General features: G+C 41.3%; 1 protein-coding gene across 6 annotated transcripts in view; it reads right to left on the reverse strand.

Annotated features, from left to right (window-relative positions):
* LOC135494137 (kelch-like protein 8) overlaps positions 1–21,869 on the reverse strand; it is a 322,348-nt gene that overhangs the window by 222,289 nt on the left and 78,190 nt on the right. For all 6 annotated transcript variants that reach the window (XR_010448352.1, XM_064781936.1, XM_064781935.1 and 3 more), the window contains exon 4: positions 4,572–4,683. Coding sequence is in view for 5 of the 6 variants with exons in the window: in XM_064781936.1 (XP_064638006.1) it covers positions 4,572–4,683 (112 nt within the window). In the remaining variant the exon portion in view is untranslated. The remainder of the gene's footprint in view (positions 1–4,571; positions 4,684–21,869) is intronic.

Raw genomic sequence — 21,869 nt, forward strand, 5'->3', positions numbered from 1 at the left:
CAGTGTATCTAGAGACAGTCACTCAGCACAGATGGCTTTATTTTGGCTCTAAGGCAGTTCATAAGTAGGAGAGGACCTCCAGAAGAAATTCGTTGTGACAATAGAACTAACTTCATAGGTGCTGATAAAGAGCTCACAAGGGTTATTGAAGAGAGGAACCAGCAGCAAATAGTCACCGAAATGCAACAGAAGGCCATACAATTCGTGTTTCAGTCTCCTAGGGCCCCCCCCCCCCCCCCCCCATATGGCAGGAGTATGGGAATGTCTAGTAAAAACTTCCACGAGACATTTGCGAGCACTATCTGGTGACCATTTGCTGACAGACAATGGCCTCCGAACGCTGTTAGCTGAGGCTGATGGAATTATGAACGCTATGCCCAGTTTCAGAGGATCCCAAGGACTATGAAGCAATCACACCAAACCGTTTTCTTACGCAGAGGAAATTGGTAGGATTGCCCCAAGGCATTTTTGTTAAGGAAGACTGACTCTTTCGCAAGGAGTGGAGAAAGGTCCAGTGGGTGACAGATCTGTTTTGGCAGCGTTGCGTAAGAGAATACTTACCCTCTCTTCAAAAACGAAAAAAATTGACAAGCACGCAGAGGGATGTACGTATGTATGTGTTGGTGATCTGGTGCTTCTTGTTGATATACGATAATAGTATGAGACCATTATCGTATAGATATTCTGCAGATAAACTACCAAGAGTAACTATCAGACAAAATTTTAGAAACTAATTGATATCAGCCTGGCTAGGGTCTCAAATTTTCATTTTTAAGAACCTTCTCTATAGAAATTTTGTTTTATGAGGAATTACGATAGGTTACAGCATTGTGATGAAAAGCATATTCACAATATCTTTCTTCTCAATTGTCTAAATTTATAAACCACAAAATTAAGGTAATGTGATTAATTCATTACGCTCACTATTTGAGAATTTTGAACATTTAACTGCGCGTCTGAAACAATAAATATGTGCATTTTGTACGGACCCTTTGTCCCATCTTTTGTGATAGCCAACTGAATTCCATCTTTTGTGTTTTGCGACACTATTCCACTGCCATGCAGATTATTGTCTTCAGTGGTTCTCAGGTCAATCCACAACCCAAAATAGTTCTCATCACCATAATACTTTTCAAGAGTTAAATTACAGTCGTGTGTCTTCTTAACGTCTTCAGACATGAAGTGTTTTTTCGCTTCCTCCCACTGATCTAGTAACCTCATTACTTCGGGGTAGATTTTATTAGCTATTCCCTCGATCGTAACTTTCAAATTTGAAATTCCGAAAGAACATTTCGACTTCAGTAACTATCCAAAAGACCATCCACTGTATTATAAGAGTAAAGTGAAAGTCCAAGGATATTTTAAAGATGAGTTGGCCGGGGATGAAATAAAGGAATTTATTGCTTTGAAAAGTAAAATGTATGCCTATAAAACTGAGACCTCTGAATTAAAAAAAGTTAAAATAAGTGAATAAGTAAACATGTGGTAAAAACTGGTATTGCATTTGACAACTACTACAGTTCGTTGGTTGATAGAAAAACATGGTACCATGATATGAGGGTGCTGATATCTGACAAGCACATTATGTTTGTAGAGGAAGTTGATAAATGAAGTTTAAATCCATTCGATGATAAGAAATATATTTTAGATGATGGAATTTCAAAGGTTCCGTATGGCTATATCGAATAAATGCCTATTTAAGGAAAAATTACTAAAAATTGGAGCAACAAAATTTAAATTCAAAAATTAGAAAAATAAGATTAATAACTGAGGGAAATATTTCTGCCGGAAAATCAAAGTTAGTTGAAAGTATTCAAAGATGTAGAAGTTATCCCAGAGCCTATAAACGAATGGAAAAATCATAATGAGAAAAATATGCTTGATCTCATGTACAATAATCTGAAAAAATATTCTGAAGAATTTCAAATGATGGTGCTTTTAGAAATAATGATAACGCAGATTCTGAAAAAACAAGAATTTCGGAAAGAAGTATTTTCTCCATCATGTCTTTTCACGTTTGAATCGTTGGGATGGGAATTTAACTCGGGAGCACTTTCAGAATCTAAAGAATAAGTATTCAAAATACTACCGAAAAAATGTGTGATACAGGTAAACTAACAAGGTTTATAATTGGTCTTAGAACAGACCCAAACATTTGTCATGGAAGAATGCAAGAACGAAATCGATCAGAAGAAAGTTCGATCAGTTTAGAATACTTAAAATATGTTCATTGCCTTCATGAGGAAACATTCCTTAAAGAACCTCTGGAGGTTCCGGGGAAGGTTATTGTTTTAGATGGTAATGATAGAATGAAAGACGAAGTCCTGCAGACTGCCTTGGCTGAAGTTGAGTATGTCCTAAACAGTCGTCCCATCACGCATGTGTCATCATCCAGTAACGATCCAGAAGCTCTGACGCCAAACAACATTCTACTCGGTCGAAACGATTGTACCTTGTCTCCATGTGTCACTAAGGGCAAGGACATACAGAAAAGGATGGGGCCAGGCCCAGATCATCACCGACCACTTCTGGCAAAGATGGCAGAAGGATTATATTCCACTGCTCACTTCAACAAAACGTTGGAAGACTCCACAACGAAACTTTGAAACCGATGATGTTGTCCTACTCGCTGACAACGACGTTCCTCGTGGATTGTGGCCCGTGTAACTCAAGTTTACCCAAAAGCAGATGGATACGTGAGAAGTATCGAACTCAAGAAGAACGAGGGGTCTACTTTCAGGAGGCCCGTGATGAAAGTGTGTTTGCTAGAAGGACATAACTAGACTTATTCCAGTCTTTCACAGGCTGTATTCGTGGAGATTTTTCGTTTACTTTCTAGTTTCAGAGAAAACCGGTATCTTTGAGACTGGCCAGCTATGCTTATCTGCAAGTCTACAGTCTGCCCTTTTTACTCCATCACGTCATTTGTTTCTTTTGAGAGTGTCATTTGTTCACTAAGACTATCAGCCTAAAACAAGAGTGTTGTGTATGGACTTGCATATTCTGGCTTCATTGCCCCCTGGATTTTGACAATCTATTCAGGATTGTGTTCTTTTGGACTTGGCCTAATGCCTAAGTGAACATTACTTTATGAGGCCTAGTTGGACTATGCATCAAGTTGTGTTGGGGTTATAATGAAAACCTGTCTTGAGTGCGACAGGTATAGGCAGTCTACCCTATACTTGTGGAGTTTAGGTCAGTTGTTTGTGATTGAGTTTTAGTCATAGTTATCAGCTATTAGTTTAATCTAAAAATTGATACTTTTTGATGTTGTGTAAAATCCTTGTCAGCTACTGGTTGGCTTTCGGGGGAAGATGTCGCATACTGCGACAGTGTAATATGTTGTCTTCGGCACCCGAACAGTGTATTCGGAAATTGTGAAAAGTGTACAAGATAACAACTACCACAATCGAGTCTTCGTTTTCATCTCGTTTTATATTTGTCGAATTAAAGCACAATGTATGGAAATAGCCTACAGTAACCTTTAGAAAATATGGTTTTGTTTTTGGTTATTTTCACGCTGTCACCAATCTTGTAATTTGGTTGACCATAATCTTTAAGTAGAAATACTCCGTAACATTGCACCAGACTGTTCCGGTATTATCTTATTTTCTAGCTTCGATTGGTTTCATTACAATGGATGAGTGAAATGTGCTGTTGTAACCATTCACTAGGTTTTCAAGAATCTCCAACCATTTGTAAGTCTCTTTTTGCGTGAGTAATGGATGTTGGTCCTTGATTTGTTCGGTTTTGGGGTTTTTGTTCGAAATTTAGGGTGTAGGGATTTTACTGGTCTTTTTCCGGTGTGTAGTAAAGGTAAACTTGTTTGAAGTGCCCAAATCAACTGTTTTAGTGTTGGAAATGGGTTTGGTGGCTTGGGGAAACTCGAAAATTTGAAAATTACAACTTTGAGCAGCCAATTTTGCCCTTTTTTCACTCGCTAAGGGGGTTCTGAGGGGGCGGCTTCAACCAAATTTACTTTTACTGAAACATGCCACAGTTTTTGAAACAGGAGAGACTACCGACAACGGATACTGTGGTATTGTATAGACTCCCCAACGGTGAGCCAAAAAAAGGTTACGGACAAAAAAGACTGATAACAGGCGACTGAAGACGGACAACGCAGTATTGTATAAACTCCCCTATGATGAGCCAATAAAATATTTCCCGTTTGAAAATTGACGACCAACTTCTGTAATATACGTTGTCCTTACGTATAAACTCCCGACAGGTGGCCAGTGTGCAACCGCTATTGGCTGATTACGGGCCACTCTCTGTAATGTAATGCAAGAGAGTGGTTGAGTCACTCTATCTACAAAGGCGCATGGACGGGAAAAGTCTTGTCATGTGCCGTCTCCACGTAACTTGCGAAGCCCTTGGAATAATGTTTTTACCCGACATATAATTTCTAATATTATTATCAAATGTGATAACACACACACACAATGCAAGACACAACAAAGAGGATCAATATGGTTCCCGCAGCTTTAATCAGAGTTTTCCAAAACTGGTTGCCTAGAAAGGCTAATGAGGCAAGTCTCCCCCTGGTAAGCCTAAAAAACAATAATTACCTTGGAGTAGACATGGATCCAATGAACTTCCATCTGTTTGTTTCTGGATCAAACACCTCTCCACAGCTCAAGTGATTCGAACCATTGTGTCCCCCAATTGCATAAAGCAGACCTAAAAGTTAGCAGAAAACGGAAGTCATAAGAACACTGCCTTCTGGGCCGGTATTCATAAATATACTTAACGGGTAAGTCGTGTCAAATTTCACCATATAATGTTTTAGCTGTTTTTGACAAATGACAACGTCACTTTCTCATAAATCGGTAAGGTTTTCGAATCGAAATGCACATTTTCTAGAAATTGATGGTTTAATCCCGCCCGGACGGCTCGCTTCGATGCCGTTTTCGTTGATGACGTCACAACATGAACATTTTCGCGGTTGCGGTGGTTTACATTCAGCGATTTTATGATAAATCTAATCAAAAATGGAAAATTTTAGCGTTACATTTGTGATCAACAATTAAAAACGGACGTATTTCCGCAAAGTTGTAAATCACCTCATATTATCACTTTAAGTCAAAGAATGATACTGAGGTTCCTACCTAACTCAAGTGTCATGCTTTAGTTGAATTCTATATACGATTTACCTAATGTATCATGTGCACTTATATTTGAGACACCCATTGGACTGTCCTAAGTAATAAAGCCTAATGGTATTTCACAGACTTTCTGGGCATTCCTCAAGAGACATTGGAGCAGTATGGCTGCATTAATGCTTGAAGTGCAAGAAGAAGTTGTCAGACGGCATGCTATCTGAAGTGAACAAGTTTTCCGAGACCGCCTACATCCACTGGACGCATACAACATTCTACAACTTAACCAAATTAATAGACTCGACCGTCAAACACTTTTGTTTCTGCTTCCAAGGGTCGTAAAGTTTCCAGAGCAGGATGAAATTCCCAACATTGTTGATGAATTTCAAGACATAGCCAGTTTCTCTGGTGTTGTAGGCATTGTAGATGGAACGCATGCATGGATTTTAGGTCCATCGCAACATGAATGGCGTTATATCAATCGGAAGAAGTACCACTCGATAAACACCCAGGCTGTGATAGGTGCACAATATTGATTCATAAATGTTGTTGCCGAATGGCCAGGAAGTACGCATGATTCAGTTATTCTAAGGGAGAGTTGACTTTCAGAGCTCATATCGCATTGGGATGGTGAAGTAATTTTACTCGGGGATAGTGGATACCCTGTAAGACCATGGTTGATGAATCCATTCCTAAACCCAAAGACGGCAGCAAAACGTCGCTACAACAAGTCCCACAAGAAAAAAAGGTTCACTCAACCCCAAACCACAAAATTTAACATGGTTGTGGTTGAAATCTGACAGTAAGGCCATGGGAATGAATGAATAATCCGGTTTACCGTCCGAGTGATTTAAAAAGATAATGAGGCTTTTTTTCATTTTTCATTATTCATTATTTATTTTTTCTGAGAAAATACAGGTACTAGTAATTGCTTCAGCGCCTCAGAGGCTGCTTGTGAGAGCAGTTTGCACAGGACGTGTGTAGGCCCCGTTAAATTCACTAAACTCATTATTGATTATTTAGTTCCAGAACTGCTCAACGCGAATTTATAGACGGAGCTGCAGTATCGCCTATTGCATGCGGTCTGCTCATCATAACAGCCAGGCGAGTGATTGCAAATCAGTCTATACCAACACATGAACATATCACGCCATCATATGATACAATCGACGAAATATCAATCAGTGACTATTGTATTTGATGGATGATTGTTTATTTCTTTTACTGTGAACTAGGGAAAGGTAGAAATATACCTGGGAATATAAAATTTGGTAACGTCGTGAGGCAGAGTGTGGCACTCACCTTTGGGAATGTTCGGTCATCTTCGAGTTTTCTGGGTAAATCTTCACTTTGGCGCCCTGGGCATGAGCCGACATCGATGTTTCGCGGTAGAAAATTGGTAGTATTAATGCTAACCACCCCAAACTCTTCGAAACTCATCAGAATTGTAGTAATACGCTATGTTTACGATGTTGTATGTCTTTCATGCTTTACTGAGCCATTTTTTTCCAAATAATGATTTTTTTGGAAAATAATGAAATATTTTGGCGGGGGTTAAAACGTCATGCGGGCGGGTGAGGGTAAACCGGATTATTCATTCCCATGGCCTAACATATTGCACAAGTAATGCATGATGCATAGACTTACCCATCATACTAAGATAGGTATGATACTTAGTTAGGTTTATGAATTCCAAGTAGCAAGTAGCATGATACTTACGGTTCATTCATTCTTATCTTAAGAAGTTTTATGAATATGGGCCCTGAACCCTATTTGTTCTCATGTGATGAAAGAGAAGTACAAAATAATAAGGACCTAATGATTGTCTGACATAACCACATGTTTTGTGACCTACTTCCCCAGAGCTGGAAACTCCAGATTTTTGTTAGACCATGTAGGTATGTATCATATGTAGGTCTAAAGAAACAGAAGAAACAGGCTTTTGGAGCGAACACACCAGCAGAGGTTTCCCTAAACTGAAGGCAGACGAAATTTGATGCTCAAAATACAGTAAAGGTCGAAAAAGGTTGCCAATACTGTAAACTGGGATATTTTTGCAGTAGTACATGTTTGCAAAACACTATTTCGTATTTAACTCTTTAACTCATAGCGGGGCAAGCATTTGATATTTAAGGAATTGATACCGAACTGGAGGTATTGGTTGTCTCACCAAAACCGTGAGGGTGGAGCTCAAATGTAGATCAAAACCGAGACGTAGCCAAGGTTTCGGCCAATATTTTACCTCGACCCATTGGTTTTGGTGAGACAATCAACACCGACAGTGAGGTACAGTTTCAATTTCTATTCTAAAACATCTCAAATTAAATAACGAATAATGTGGTTTTAAATGCTTTTTAAATGCTTCCACATTTGGCACCAACCCAAACACGGTTATGGTTGCCTAACCATAACCGCTGAATTTAAAACGAGGCCTCAATGGCGCACAGTGTATTTACATTGAAGTGTACAGTTCATTCTAATCCCATTGGTTTTAGAATTCTAAACCCCGAACGGGGCAAGGCATTTCAGGTAGTGGCAACAAATTCAGAAAAACAATAATAACAACATTAAAAACCAAAATAGACCCAATAAAGTATAACTTTTCTGAAAGCTTAAAATGTTATCTAAATATTTGATATCGAGAAAAAAACAGAGTTTACCCACATAAAAGGGACTTATTTCACCAAAAAGGGCCCATCACGACCACAAACATTGAACAACACACACAGACTTTAGTACTCTCGATTGAAACTAGGGATGATATACCAGAGATTGAAGGGAGACACGATCGCTCTCGAGCGCCGCTGCTCGCCCAAATTGAATTTTACGCGGGTGAACAATCGCTCATGCTAAATGAAACGGCCAGGTGCCATTGTGCTCACCATATAGATATTTGGTGGTTAGGAATTCATCCTGGTTAAAAAACATGCTACATGTATAATATATAGGTCGAACCAAAGTCGGTATGACATGTGATGTATCCTTGATTGGAGTACCTTCCATACAAATATCATCAAAAACAAGTCACTAATAAACGAGATATTGCACTTTTTACCTTTTTTAGTTCTGGCCTCCTGGTGGCCAAGTTGAGAATCAGATCTGACGGAAATTCGATGTCAGAGGTAACATGACATAGGGTGTCATGTTACCAAATTTCAAGTTCATAGCTTTAGCGGTTAAGAAACATGTCATAGTTACACTCAAATGGCAAATTCATACCATTTTACCTGACCTTGAAAATTAGGTCAAATCAAAAACCTGTACGGTATGTGGTGTATCCTTGCTTGGAAAACCTACCATAAGAATTTTATCAAAAACGAGCCACTCATAAGAGAGATATCTCACTTTTTAAGTTTCCACTTTTGGCCCCCTCGTGGCCAAGTCAAGAATCAGATTGGACAGAAATTCATTGCCAGAGGTCACTTGACATGGTGGGGGTCGTGTGTACAAAGTTTCAAGTTCATAGCTCTAGCGGTTAAAAAACATGCCAATGTTTTTCAGAGAGGATACAGACGACGACGACAAACAACGACGGACACAGCGGTGTTGTATAGACTCCCCTACGGTGAGCCAAAAAGTAGCTCTCGGTAACAAAATCAACTCTCTTTCCTCCTTGACAGTAATCACCTCATATGATCAATATCATAGCACAGGTAAGATACCAAAGCATATGTTGTTGGCAACACTATAATACGGTAAAATTGGCGGACAATCGGCCAAAATCCCTGTCCCTGACGCAGATATTTGAAAACATTGAGAAAGGAGATGGGTAAGGGATCATCTCCTAATTATTCGCAGAAATTCGCTTTGCAAATTGCAACGAAAATTTGCTTTGTAATCGTTTTAGAATTAGTTTCTGCAAAAAAGTGCAACGATTTTGCAACAATTATCAAGCTGAAACAAATATCAAATCGAGGTGAAAACGAGAAAGGCTTCAATGAGATGTAGCGAATTTGCAACGATTGAAAATGTAATCATATCGTTTTCCAGGAACGGAATATATTACATTGCGAAAGTTTATTTAACTCAGGACTAATGAATATTTTGACCAACCCACGTGAGGAGCAGCAGTTGACAACCCAGAAGATAATAATACAAAGTTCACAACAGCAAAGCAGTTAACCATCCACACATCACAATATTTTAAAATCCACAGCGCAATTTAAGTGCTAGAAAACCCGCCATCTTCCCGACAATGACGGCCTCCGCAAAAATCATATGCATCCTGGCATCAAGTTCAATCTCGAATCTACACTTCTCCCTACATTTTTTACCACGCTATATTTTATTTTGACCTGGAATCGGGGTCAACCACCTGCATCCAAATATCTTTAGAATCGGCTGGGTTTTAATGGAGTCAATGGAATTCAATCACACATCAGAAGACCCGCAGCTATATCATGGCGTACCATGTCAAAACTTTCTCTGATCCCGGCTTTTAATCTTTATCTTGACATAGTTGTCTGCAGCTCTGACCAATCAGCTCTCGTTGGTGGTCATGACATCTGTTGACACATGTCAATTAATGACAGGTCAGCCACATGCAATCGCCTGTCGTCTTATCGATCTTTGAATGCATGTTTTTTTCCTAAATGTACCTTATCTAATACTGAATCAAAAGTTGTGTATAAGATGTTATATAAGATGCCTTTACAGTTTTTGGGTAGTTTGTCTTGGGATAAAGTGTACCAGTGCGTATGATGGAATGCATCGCAGTTTCTTAACTTTGTGTGTAAAGATTGAACTCAGAGTAGCAGTGATTTGAATTCATGTACTGTTGTGTTGTTTGGACAGGCAGCGAGGCAATTTGGCAATGATTTTGTAGCTCTGGAATACACTCCCAATTTTCGTTGCTATTCGCGAAGCGAATTTCTGCGAATAATTTGGAGATGATCCCGAAGTTGACCTTCCGATACTTCCAACATGTCTGGCTAAGAATTTTAGGTGGTTGTGAGAAGCGGGAACATCCGGGTCGCCAGTTTGAATGAACGCAGATGCGAGTCAAGATTCGGTTTCGATTCGATTTGGTGGCTTTACTATTGGTAAAGTTTTCTCGCTGAGCATTTTCAAATTATGTACCGCCAAGAGGAAATAACGCAGGAGGGTAATACTACCAGGCCAAGGTGGCATCATTCAAACACAGTTTTACATGAGGCCCAAGGTGACAGGCATTGATATTATTCAACCAGACTGTACACCTGATGTTGCATGCACAGTATAGGGCCGTTTAGACGACAGCAAAAAGCCACATGCGATCCGATTGAATCCGAATGTGATTTAGATATTTTTTGTCTCAATGCAAAATGATCCAGAACAATATGATCCCATCCAGATAAAAAAACCATTGTTTGAGGTTGTTTTAATCTAAATGCATTCCGGATCAAAAGTGTCACCCTAAATGGATATCGAATGTTTTTCTGCTGCAGTAGTGTTATGTCTGTATTTCTATCTCTTCTCGAAGGATAGAGGTCATATAAATGACCAGACGGCTAAACACAACAACTTTACTTTGTCCATAATCTAAACATTATTATATTCCACCTGCAAAATAGTTTGGCCCACAATATATATAGAAATAGTAAAAATCCTGCTTTTATTAGCTAATTTTTTCACGATATGGACGGTGGCCATTTTGTCATATTTATGAACGTTCTCTCCTCTGAATGAGAAGAGTGTGACGTCACAGACACAATCAGCTGTTCGAACAATGGCGGATGACAGCGAAATGAAAGATGACAGTTCTTCAACTTCTTCGGCGACGTCCGGCGATGAATCTTTCAACTCTTCCAATTAAAACCATGCATCGACAGGAGAACGAGTAGGCCTAGCTCCCTATGTGTTTGAGCCAGAGTACACACCTGAAGAGCTGGTTGAATGTGATCTTGATGGAGGTGTGGCTGCCTTGGAGCTTGAAGATGACGTGCCACTCGATGATGAAGGCCACGAGGATCGCACCCAGATGCCTGTGGAGGAATGGTGCATGTGCCATGGCTGCATGGTGATGCCCACAAACTTTGAATGCGACTGTTGCAAGGATAACAATGCCATCATCGCAAAAATGGAAGAGAGTACTGGTGACCTTGATCATCATGTTGATCTGGAGTGCATCACCATTGCATGCGTGACGTCATCGGAGAGGGAAATTTTAATCAAAATGGACGTCTTCATAGGCAGTAATAAAAGTATGGTTTTTTTCGCCGTCACTATTTCTGTATTAACTTAAATTTTCAAACAGGTAGTTTCTTAATGCCCATGCATCATAGAAACGTGGCAATGTTGAAGTTATTGCAATCGCAGAATTTAGATGACCCCTATCCTTTAACCAGTTATGTGTATTGTTGGATGATACACAGATGAAGATGAAGAATTATTTGCAAATGTTTGTTTATTTTGAACAAAATGAGAAACATAATTTTCCTGTCCAGCAGGTGATTTGTAAATTACAGTATACATTGGGCCAGTTTAGAATTGAGGTAAACACTGGTGGTTGTACATGAATGAATGTATTATATTACACGCAGTGTTAACATAAATACTAAGCCTTTGCCCAGTTGTGATGAATGAATCAGCAGTTTGATCACAGAATGACTTTACAAATAATGAAACGGCCAGGGGCCATTGTGCTCACCGTATACATCTTTTAGTTGGCAGGATCATGCTTAGTTTAGAGGTGAATATGGTGAACACAATCAGGCATGAAGACTTTTTTTAGATGTGTATTGATGTCAAGTAATAAGACAGGGCAGTATATATAAGTTTATGATCCAACCAATAATTGTCTATGACATCAACAAGATCAATATCGTGTGATTGCTAAGAGTCCCTGCAATAAAAATTTCATCGAAAAAAAGTCATTAATAAGCGAGATATTGCACGTCCTACTTTTTCAGTTTTGACCCCCTGGTGGCCAAATCAAGAATCAGATCAGGCCAAAATTCGGTGTCAGAGATTATCTGATGTAGGGGGTTACATGTACCAACTTTCAAGTTCATAGCTTCAGCAGTTAAGAAACGTGCCATAGTTACACTCTAACAGCCAATTTACGCCATTTGACCTCTGTGACCTAGAAAAGGAGGTCAAATCCAAAAATTGTAGGACATGTGGTGTATCCTTGCTAGAAGTCCCTGCCATAAAAATTTTATCGAAGACAATTCACTCAAATAAGCAAGATATTGCACTTCTTACTTTTTCCATTATGGCCCCTTGGTGGCCGAATAAAGAATCAGATTGGGCCAAAATTCGGCATCAGAGATAATCTGATATAGGGGGTTATATGCACCAAGTTTCAAGTTAATAGCTTTACTGGTTAAGAAACGTGCCATAGTTTACACTCTAACGGCCAATTTATGCCATATGACCTATGTGACCTTGAAAAGTAGGCCAAATTGAAAACCCGTAAGATATGTGATGTATTCTTCCTAAGAGTACCTACCATAAAAATTTTATCGAAAACAAGTCACTTATAAGCGAGATATCACACTTTTTAGATTTCTACTTTTGGCCCCCTGGTGGCAAAGTTGAGGATCAGATCAAACTGAAATTCAGCTCCAGAGGCTATGTGATATAGGGGGTTATATGTACCAAGTTTCAAGTTCATAGCTTTAGTGGTCAAGAAACATGCCATAGTTTACACTCTAACGACCAATTTACACCATATGACCTCTGTGACCTTGAAAAATAGGTCAAATTAAAAACCCGTATGATGTAAGATGTATATTTGCTATGAGTACCTACATCAAAAGTTTCATCGAAAACAAGTCACTAATCAGCGAGATATCACACTTTTTACATATCGACATTTGGCCCCCTGGTGGCCAAGTTGAGAATCAGATCGGACCGAAATTCAGTGTCAGAGGTCACCTGACCTAGGGGGTGCTGTGTACAAAGTTTCAAGTTCATAGCCCCAGCGGTTAAGAAACGTCCCACTGTTTCTGAAACAGGATACGACGGACGACGACGCCGACGCCGACGCCGACGGACACAGCGCGCTATCGCATAGACTCCCCTTACGGTGAGCCAAAAAGCACAATGTTTTGATTATAGTCAAACCCTATTACAACAAAGTTTCAGGTGTGTAGGAAACAGGTTTAAGGACGTATTTCGAAATGTTGGTGACAATGGATGTTGCAGAACATGTATCAAGTTTTAACTTAAAAGTAATAAGAATTTCCCTTTGAGAATTGTTGTAACCGGGTTTACTATGCAAAAATACATATTGAGTTGGGCCTGAGCGGTACAATTTTAATGCTAAATAGACATTTTCAACTTAACTTGTCAATGTTTTTACTACTGAATTAGCAGTTTCATCATGGAGTGAATTATTCACGACTAAAAAATTAACATTTTCTAATATTACAGTCAAAGCAAGTACAAGTTACAACAAAGTTTCCGGTGTGCAGGCCAAGGGGTTTTGAATCTATTTCAAATATAAATTTTGGGAACTATAGATATTGTGGTCATAGGTAGTGGTACATGCATTAAGTTTGCAACATTGGAGCTCAAAAAAGTAATAAAATGTTCCCCTGAAAATTATTATAACTGGGTTTACCTCACCAATTTACATATAACAATTCTGATAGTGAGGTTGTGCAACATTTAAAACTCTCAATTCTGACTTCAACTTTGAGACCAAATTGTAGTTATCTAGTGAAGTAGTGGTATTTCTGATTGAAACAAGTGGATAACTTTTTCAAATTCATGAATCTCTTTTACATAACGATATATGAAAATCTGAAAAATTCAAGGGTGTTTCATCAAATAGATATTCAGGTAAAGACAGATTTGAAATTGTTGCTAGATGACTTGAATTCAGTGACAAAGTTGGAAGTTGACAGCAAGTATCTTTGAATATAAAGACTTTAGCATATTGGTGAAATTAGTCAATTACAGTTGCTAAAAAAACACAAGATTTGAGTATGTATCCAATAAATTGCAAACAATTGCAATTACTCTAAGTCTAACCGAGACTGATTGATATTGATATGTTGTGGTATAATATACAGCATTATAAAATTATTGTATGAAATTAAACATAATAAATCATGAATGGTTTGTCCGTCTAATTGCTACTTTTATTTTATTTTGACGATGGTGCCATAGTATTCAGTTTTTAATTTTTCCTTGAGTTGTTAATGATTGAGCAGTTTACTTTTCTATTTTCTTGCTGATTAGGTTAACAATTCTGTTACATTGAGTTTAGGATTGATGGTGAGTGAGAATGCGTCAAGATCAAGGAAGAAGTTTTCGATTTGTTGAGGAGTTTCATAAGAAGCATCTTGTGCTAGCATGAAATCAGTTACGATAGGATCATATCCAGTTACACGATAATTTTGGTGATGTGATGAGATGTTCAGTTTGACTTTAACTTGTTTAATGATAGATGATACCTTTTTCAGAGCAGAGATTTTTTCATTTTCGAATGTTTTTTTGCAGGAATTGCCAGAGAATGTTATTTCTGATTGGACAGAATAACATTGGCCACTCCTGTTTGAAGTGTCGGGTCAAAATAGTCATGATTTGAAAAGGATCCTTTTATTTGAGATGTGTGATGTAAAAATCCCATGTGACGAATCTCTGCATCTGCGGGTTGTTTTTTTCTTGGGACTTGGACTTTGAGGCAGTGACCTTTTTGATGACATTTTTTTTCCGAAGTGCTTGGTTTTTCATCGTGTGGTTTGTTGGAAGCCATTTCTGTAAGAGTCTGAAATGGAATTGTAAATCTTTGTGGCAATTTTTGGTAGGGTTTGCAGCCGCGAAGACGGCTCCATCCGGCGCCCTCGGAATTGGTCCGGTGGCCAGGTGCTGCTGTTGTTGCGTGTGCGTTAGAAGACGGGAGGAAATGCTAAACCCAGAACAAATAACTGTTTTAAACCGTTTTTAAGAGAAAGAATGTAAGATCAGATGTGTCACGAGAGAGATCATTAAATCATTCATTAAAGGTATAACGTGTTAAGAAGTTATTGATGACATTCGAGGCAGCAGCCACCACAACCAGAGTTTCAGTTTAAAACAATTTGATCTGATCGGCTTGCACGCACACACATACATAATGCATTCGATGAGTGAAGCACACGACGGCGCACCGCGGAGTGGAAGGAGAAATGGTCCCGCTGGAAATGTGTCTTTAGAGGTAGCCGAGGCCCTGCTGCAGTTGGCGGACGCCAAGTTACCCAGTGGTGCATCTTCATGGGCTAGTAGTAGGCATAACAACAGTTGTAGCAATAGCATAATAGCCACAAGTAGAAGGCCTAGCACTAGCAGTAATAGGTCCTCCAAGTCCAGGCAGAGCCAGAGGAAGTTGTTTGAGGCCGAGATGGAGAAGACGAGACTCATCGCTGAACAACAGATGGCTGAGGCCCAGATTGAAACTGAGATGGCAAGAAAACAGGTTCAGATTAATATGGCAATGAGAAGAAGGATGATTGACATTCGCGCAGAGATGAGCGCCACACTTCAGTCTGTAGACCGAGATCTTGAGGAACAGTTGAGGGATTTTGAGGATGAAGACTTAGAGGTCCACAATCAAGATGAAGAACCAGTTTCGAAGGATAGAGTCTGCAAAGAAGATACAGGTCACAAGTTGTTTGATGTCCTTGAGTCCCACAAGCAGAATGGTAGGGTGGATGTTGCCGGGGACCAAGATGCCATGCCTGGGCCTAATGCTTTGCTGTCCAGTTGGGGTGATGCTGCCCGAGAGGGTCCAGTCGCTGTCGACAACAGATCTGTTCATCAAGATATGGGTGATAAGTCGAAACCGGATGATTTCTGCACTGATGCTGAAGTTAGGAAGTACGCTACCCAGGATAGAAATGAAATTGGTAATGGCAGTCCTACAGGGATAGAGTCTGATGAAGCCCAACAGAAGAACACTGAATCAGCTGATATGGGTGTGAAACCTTGGCTGCAACGTTTCGATACTCACAGTGAAGATGTTCGAGATAGCACCAGCACAAGCGGATACATGCATGCATGTACATGGCTTGCAAGGGATAAAGAAAGGCAGACACACAGTGGATCAGCAGATAGAGTCCAACCCTGGTTATCACATTTCCACACCCAAGATGCTGCTCAAGAGACCAGATCAATGATGGTGCACACTCATGATATAGGTCAAGAGGTGGAATTTCAGCGGCACACTAGGTCAGAGGATAAGGGTGCGAAACCAGAGCTGACACATTATTCCACACAGAGTCATGATGTGAAGCGAGGTAGCCGTGCCATGATCCCAAGTCATAATGATCACACTGCTAGTATCAATAGTCATAGGGAGGTTAACCAGTTGACATCGCCTGTACAACCAAAGCCTGATGAGATTCAAGTTGGTCAGAGCCGAGATGTAGAGCATGTCAGCAGAGAGGGCAGAGGGTACATCTTTCAAGGTCAACAGATGAAAGCTGATCAACATCCTAGTTCAACAGGTCATCGTCACGCTGAAGACAGGGGATACAACTTTCAAGGTCAACAGATGAAAGCTGATCAACATCCTAGTTCAACAGGTCATCGTCACGCTGAAGACAGGGGATACAACTTTCAAGGTCAACAGATGAAAGCTGATCAACATCCGAGTTCAACAGGTCATCGTCACGCTGAAGACAGGGGATACAGCTTTCAAGGTCAAGGTCAAATGGATCCTAGAGATGCCTTCTTGCCCATAGTCGACCATCTGCAAGCACTCCAGACACGGCTAGAGCTCCCAAGGCCCGAGCTAAAGGGTTCTCTGGAGACCCGCTTGATTATCCACGATTCACAACAACATTTAGACAGAACATCGAATCCAGAACCCGTGATCCAGGAGAGTTATACCAGAATCTCAGGAAATACTGCAGTGGAAAGGCCAGCGAAGTCATATTGAAATATGATATGCTAGCGACAGATGAGGCCTACAGCCAAGCTAAGCGAGAACTGTATCTAAATTTCGGACAGCCTCATCTCATCACGATGGAGTTTCACAGGAAACTGAAGACCAAGGGTGACGTCAAGGCTGGCGACAGGAATGCGATGCGAAAATATGCAGATCTTCTGGAGACCACAGAGTTGTCTCTACGTAGTGTTAACAAGAAAAAGTCACTAGATCATCCAGATTACCTAGTCGATGTAATCGCAAAACTACATGATCGCCGCATGATCGCCGCAGCTGGTTAAGAAAGGCAGCCAAGATCAGAGAGGAGTACGGGGAGGCCACTTTTTCAGAAGTTGTCAGATTCATCAAGGGACTTTCAAGTGAGGTAAACGACAGCGAATTTGCAGCCTTGCTTGACCATAAGTATGATAAGCGGAAGAACAATGATGCAGTCAAAGATCGGAACAAGACCCCCTCCGTAAAGACATACTTTATCACAGATGGCCAGGAGAGCTCGAAGGATGAGAAGTCCAGATCAAATGTCAATAATACTGGCGAAGCTAAGAAGAAAACTTGGAAGAGTACCAAGCAACAAGGATCTGAAAGGACAACCCAGAGTACTAGTAAACCTAGTGTGAAATGTACTCATTGCACCAGTGGACCATCGCATTCCATCTGGGAGTGTTCAAGTGTCAAGAGGTTGCCATGGAAACAGAAGCAGGACATCATAAAGGGAATGGGACTCTGTTTTAATTGCCTGAATACTGACAACAAGGTCACTGCCCACAACTCAGCCAGGAAATGCCCTCTCCCTAAGGAGTGTCAAAAGATGGGATGCAAGTCTACAACTAAGCATCATACTCTCCTACACTTTGACAAGGCTGAAGACAGGGATGGAACCACCCCTACTGTAATTGGTAACAGCTTCCTGGGAAAAACCGAAGATAAAGTCCTTTTCCCAGCATTCCCTGTCATAGTCAGATGTCCAGCTACCAGAAAGGAAATGAAGACTTGGGCAGGAATCGATTCCTACTCCAGCGCCTCTCTGTGTGAAGAAGACGTTCTGCAGGAATTATCCATAGAGCCAGATGAAAAGCCAGTCGAATTGAAGACATTGAATGGAGTTAGTGCGGGTAAAAGCACAAAAATCAGTCTGAAAATTTCCGGATTGGATGGTAACAGCTGGATCGATATTCCTGAAGTATACTCTTGGGAAAGTGTGCCTGTGGGAGACAAGCACCTGCCGTCTAAGGAAACTTGGTCAAGTTATGAGCATCTGAGAGACTTACCCACCCCAGAGAGTCCAGTTGGAAAGATTAGGGTTTTGATTGGAGGAAACATCCCAGCAGCCCACAAGCAACTCGAATGGAAAGAAGGATCCAAACCAGAGGAGCCAATTGCAGCCAGATATCCATGGGGATGGACTTTGTTAGGTGGCCCCAGTCACAGCTGACGAGAATGTAATCACATTGTAGTCAAGGAGAAGGAATTGAGCGAGCAACTCCTACGATTAGCAGAATTTGATCAAGCTTGGATTGGAACTAAGTATCACTTCACCAAGCCTACGTCAGCTGAAGATGTCAAAGCGAAGGAAATTCTCGACAGCGGCACATACCTATGTGATGGTCATTTGTACATGCCAATACCTCTCGGAGATTCAGCCAAGGAGATACCGAACAACATAGGGTATGCACTGAAAAGACTTATGGGAGTCAAGGCGAAGTTGAAGAGAGGAAAGTTTGTCAAAGAAAACTTCACAGAGTACGAGGCCTACCGTGAACTGTTCCAGAAATACCGAGAAAAAGGGTATATAAGAAGGATTCCAAGAGATGAGATTGAAGCTGATGAGCCAGTGAATTACGTACCCTTTCATCATGTATACCACCCAGCGAAACCTGGTAAACTGAGGATAGTCTGGGATGCAGCTGCACGCTATGGAAACACCTGCTTAAATGACCATATCTATACAGGAGAAGACAACATGAACTCATTGCTGGGCGTCCTACTTAGATTCCGGACGGGGGGAGAGATAGCATTCCAGGCTGACGTAAATGCTATGTTTAATAAGATCCTCATCACAAGGCAACATTGGAATTTGATGAGGTTCCTATCGTTCAAAGATGATGACTTGGATGCAGAACCTGAAGAATATCAAATCCTCCACAATTTCTTTGGTGGTACCCATGCTCCTGCCCTAGCTGGATATGCTGTAAAGAAGACATGCATCGACAACAGAGATGATTTCCACCCAGAAACAATCAAGACGGGACTCAGAAACAGTTATGTAGATGACATACTTAAGTCTTTGGGGCCTGAGCTGGCAGTCATAGTCGTCTCAGAGATCTTCAAACTTTATGGCAAAACTGGATTTGAGCTGGCCAAGTTTGTAACAACTGAGAGAAGTCTTCTAGAGTTGGTTAAACCAGAGCTTCAGGCACCTTCAATGAAGGAATCTTCCGATCTTGAGATGGGATGTGAGCACGAAGAACGAGTCCTTGGTGTCAAATGGAATGTCACCGATGACACATTTGGTTTCAAAACAAGAGAAAACAAGAAGAGGGCTGCTTGGTAACATAGCCGCTATGTTCGACCCAGAAGGAAGTGTAGCCCCTGTGACGCTCATACCGAGGCAAATTCTACAAGATATAACAGCTAAGGGGTATGGCTGGGACGAGCCATTACCAGAGTTGGAAGCCACTCAAGTTCAGAAATGGCTGCAGTCAATACAGAAGTTGGCAGATTTCAAGAGAGAACGAGCAGTAGTACCAAAGGGATTTGGCAAGATAGTATCAAGAGAGTTGCATGCGTTCTCTGATGGCTCAGAGACAGGACTTGGATTTGAGATCTTCATAAAGTCGACCAACGAAGAAGGAGCATGTCACATCTCATTCCTGCTTGCAAAGGCCCTGGTAACTCCCACCAAGGTCAAGACGATTCCTAGGATTGAGCTGCAAGCCATGCTGCTGTCGATGAGGGGGGTCAAGTTTGTGATCAAAGAGTCGGATTGCAGCTTCCTTAGGATATATCAGTGGACAGACAGCTCGGCAGTTCTCATGATGGTCCAGAATTCCAAGAGACGCTTTTTGCCTTTTGTAGCAAACAGGCTGCAGGAAATTAGAGATCTAAAGGAGGAGCTGAAAATCGAGATCCGTCATGTCCCAGGAGAGATGAACCCGGCCGATGTATGTAGTCGAGGGTTGACTGTGGAGAACTTTCTGAGACATGAACTGTTCCACCATGGGCCTAGTTTTCTGCAGAACACTGAGGAGGATTGGCCAAGTATGCCGAAGATTGGGAGTCTCCCTGACGACCATCCAGAAGTGAAGAAGGATGTGACTGTTACAGTTCTGGCTACAGAAGTTAAGGAGGACCCCCTGATGAAGTTAGTACATCACCACTCTAGCTGGGCAAAGTTGAGAGTGGCAGTAGCATGGTTAATACGCTTCATCATATGGAACAAGGACACTCGCCTTGGACGCAATGCAGTCAACTACACCGGGTTGAAAGGCAGGATTAAAGGAAGTGAAATTCAAGATGCTGGTGAAGCAATAGTTCGATATGTTCAGTGACAGGAATTCAGCAGCGAGATCAAGAAATTGGGGAACGTTGGTCCAAAAATGAAGCATAGTCAATTCCAGAAGCTTTGCCCATTCATCGACCCCAAGGGATCACTGAGAGTTGGAGGCCGTCTTTCTGAGTCGAGTTTGCCATACAACAGGAAACATCAGCTACTTCTGCCAAACAGTCATCACCTGACAATGATCATAGCCAGATACTACCATGAGTCATACATGCACGCCCCACCGAAGACCTTACTGTACATGATCAGGAAACATTATTGGATCATCCACGGGACAAGGCTGAGCTACAAGATACAGGAGACATGCAAAACATGCATTCAGACAGTCGCATTACCCAAGGAGCAAGTACAAGGAACTCTGCCAGTCTCCAGGGTCGCTGTTGGTAGTGCATGGCTGCACACAGGATGTGACATAATGGGTCCTATACTCAGCAAGATGGGACGCAGCACGCCAAAACGGTACATCCTGGGACTGGTGTCATTTCCAATCAAGGCCGTTCATTTCGAAGTCTTGCCCAATATGACCGTGCCTGCATTCCTCAACGCTCTAAGAAGATTCATTGCCCGTCGATCCAGGCCCCAGAAGCTGTCGACTGATTGTGCTGGGACGTTTGCGGCAGGGATAAAGGAACTGAATGAACTTCAAGATGTCTACAACAACTCAGCAGTAGAAGATTTCTTGAGACAGAAGGAAATCTCCTGGGTCCCGAACATTCCCAAGGCATCGAATCGGAATGGTCTCTTTGAAAGGCCATTCAGGTCACTGCGAAGAGCCCTCCTAAGAACGTTAAAAGACAGGACGCCAACAGAGGACCAGCTGATGACGATCGTTGCTGAATGTGAGTTCCTCTACAATAGTCGTCCTCTATGTGCTCAGAGCAACAGCCCTGACGACATACAGCCGTTAACGCCAAACGATCTCCTCAATCCAGAACCAGCTGCAGCCTATACTCCAGGGGTATTTGTCGACCGTGACTTGATGGTTCGCAACCACTTCCGTCAAGTCCAAGCCATGGTCGACATTTTCTGGCATCGATTTCGTCTCGAGTACTTGACCTCACTGCAAGAGAGGACAAAACAGCTCAAGGAAACACGTAACTTCCAAGTTGGCGACGTCGTTCTACTCGTCGAAGACATGAAACTTGGACATCGAGGACATTACCCAATGGGACGAATCACCGCTGTAAATCCGTCAACAGCAGACAACAACGTGCGAAAGGTGCAACTCAAGACAAGCAAGGGAACGTATGCCAGGCCAGTGAAGAGCATCGTACTACTGGAGGCTGAAGGAACGGACTAACGTGTCGAAATATGAGCTACTCACGTCAATATTATATATTTGTGTCAG

Source organism: Lineus longissimus, chromosome 9 (genome assembly GCF_910592395.1).
Source record: "Lineus longissimus chromosome 9, tnLinLong1.2, whole genome shotgun sequence".
In the NCBI taxonomy this organism is placed as follows: domain Eukaryota; kingdom Metazoa; phylum Nemertea; class Pilidiophora; order Heteronemertea; family Lineidae; genus Lineus; species Lineus longissimus.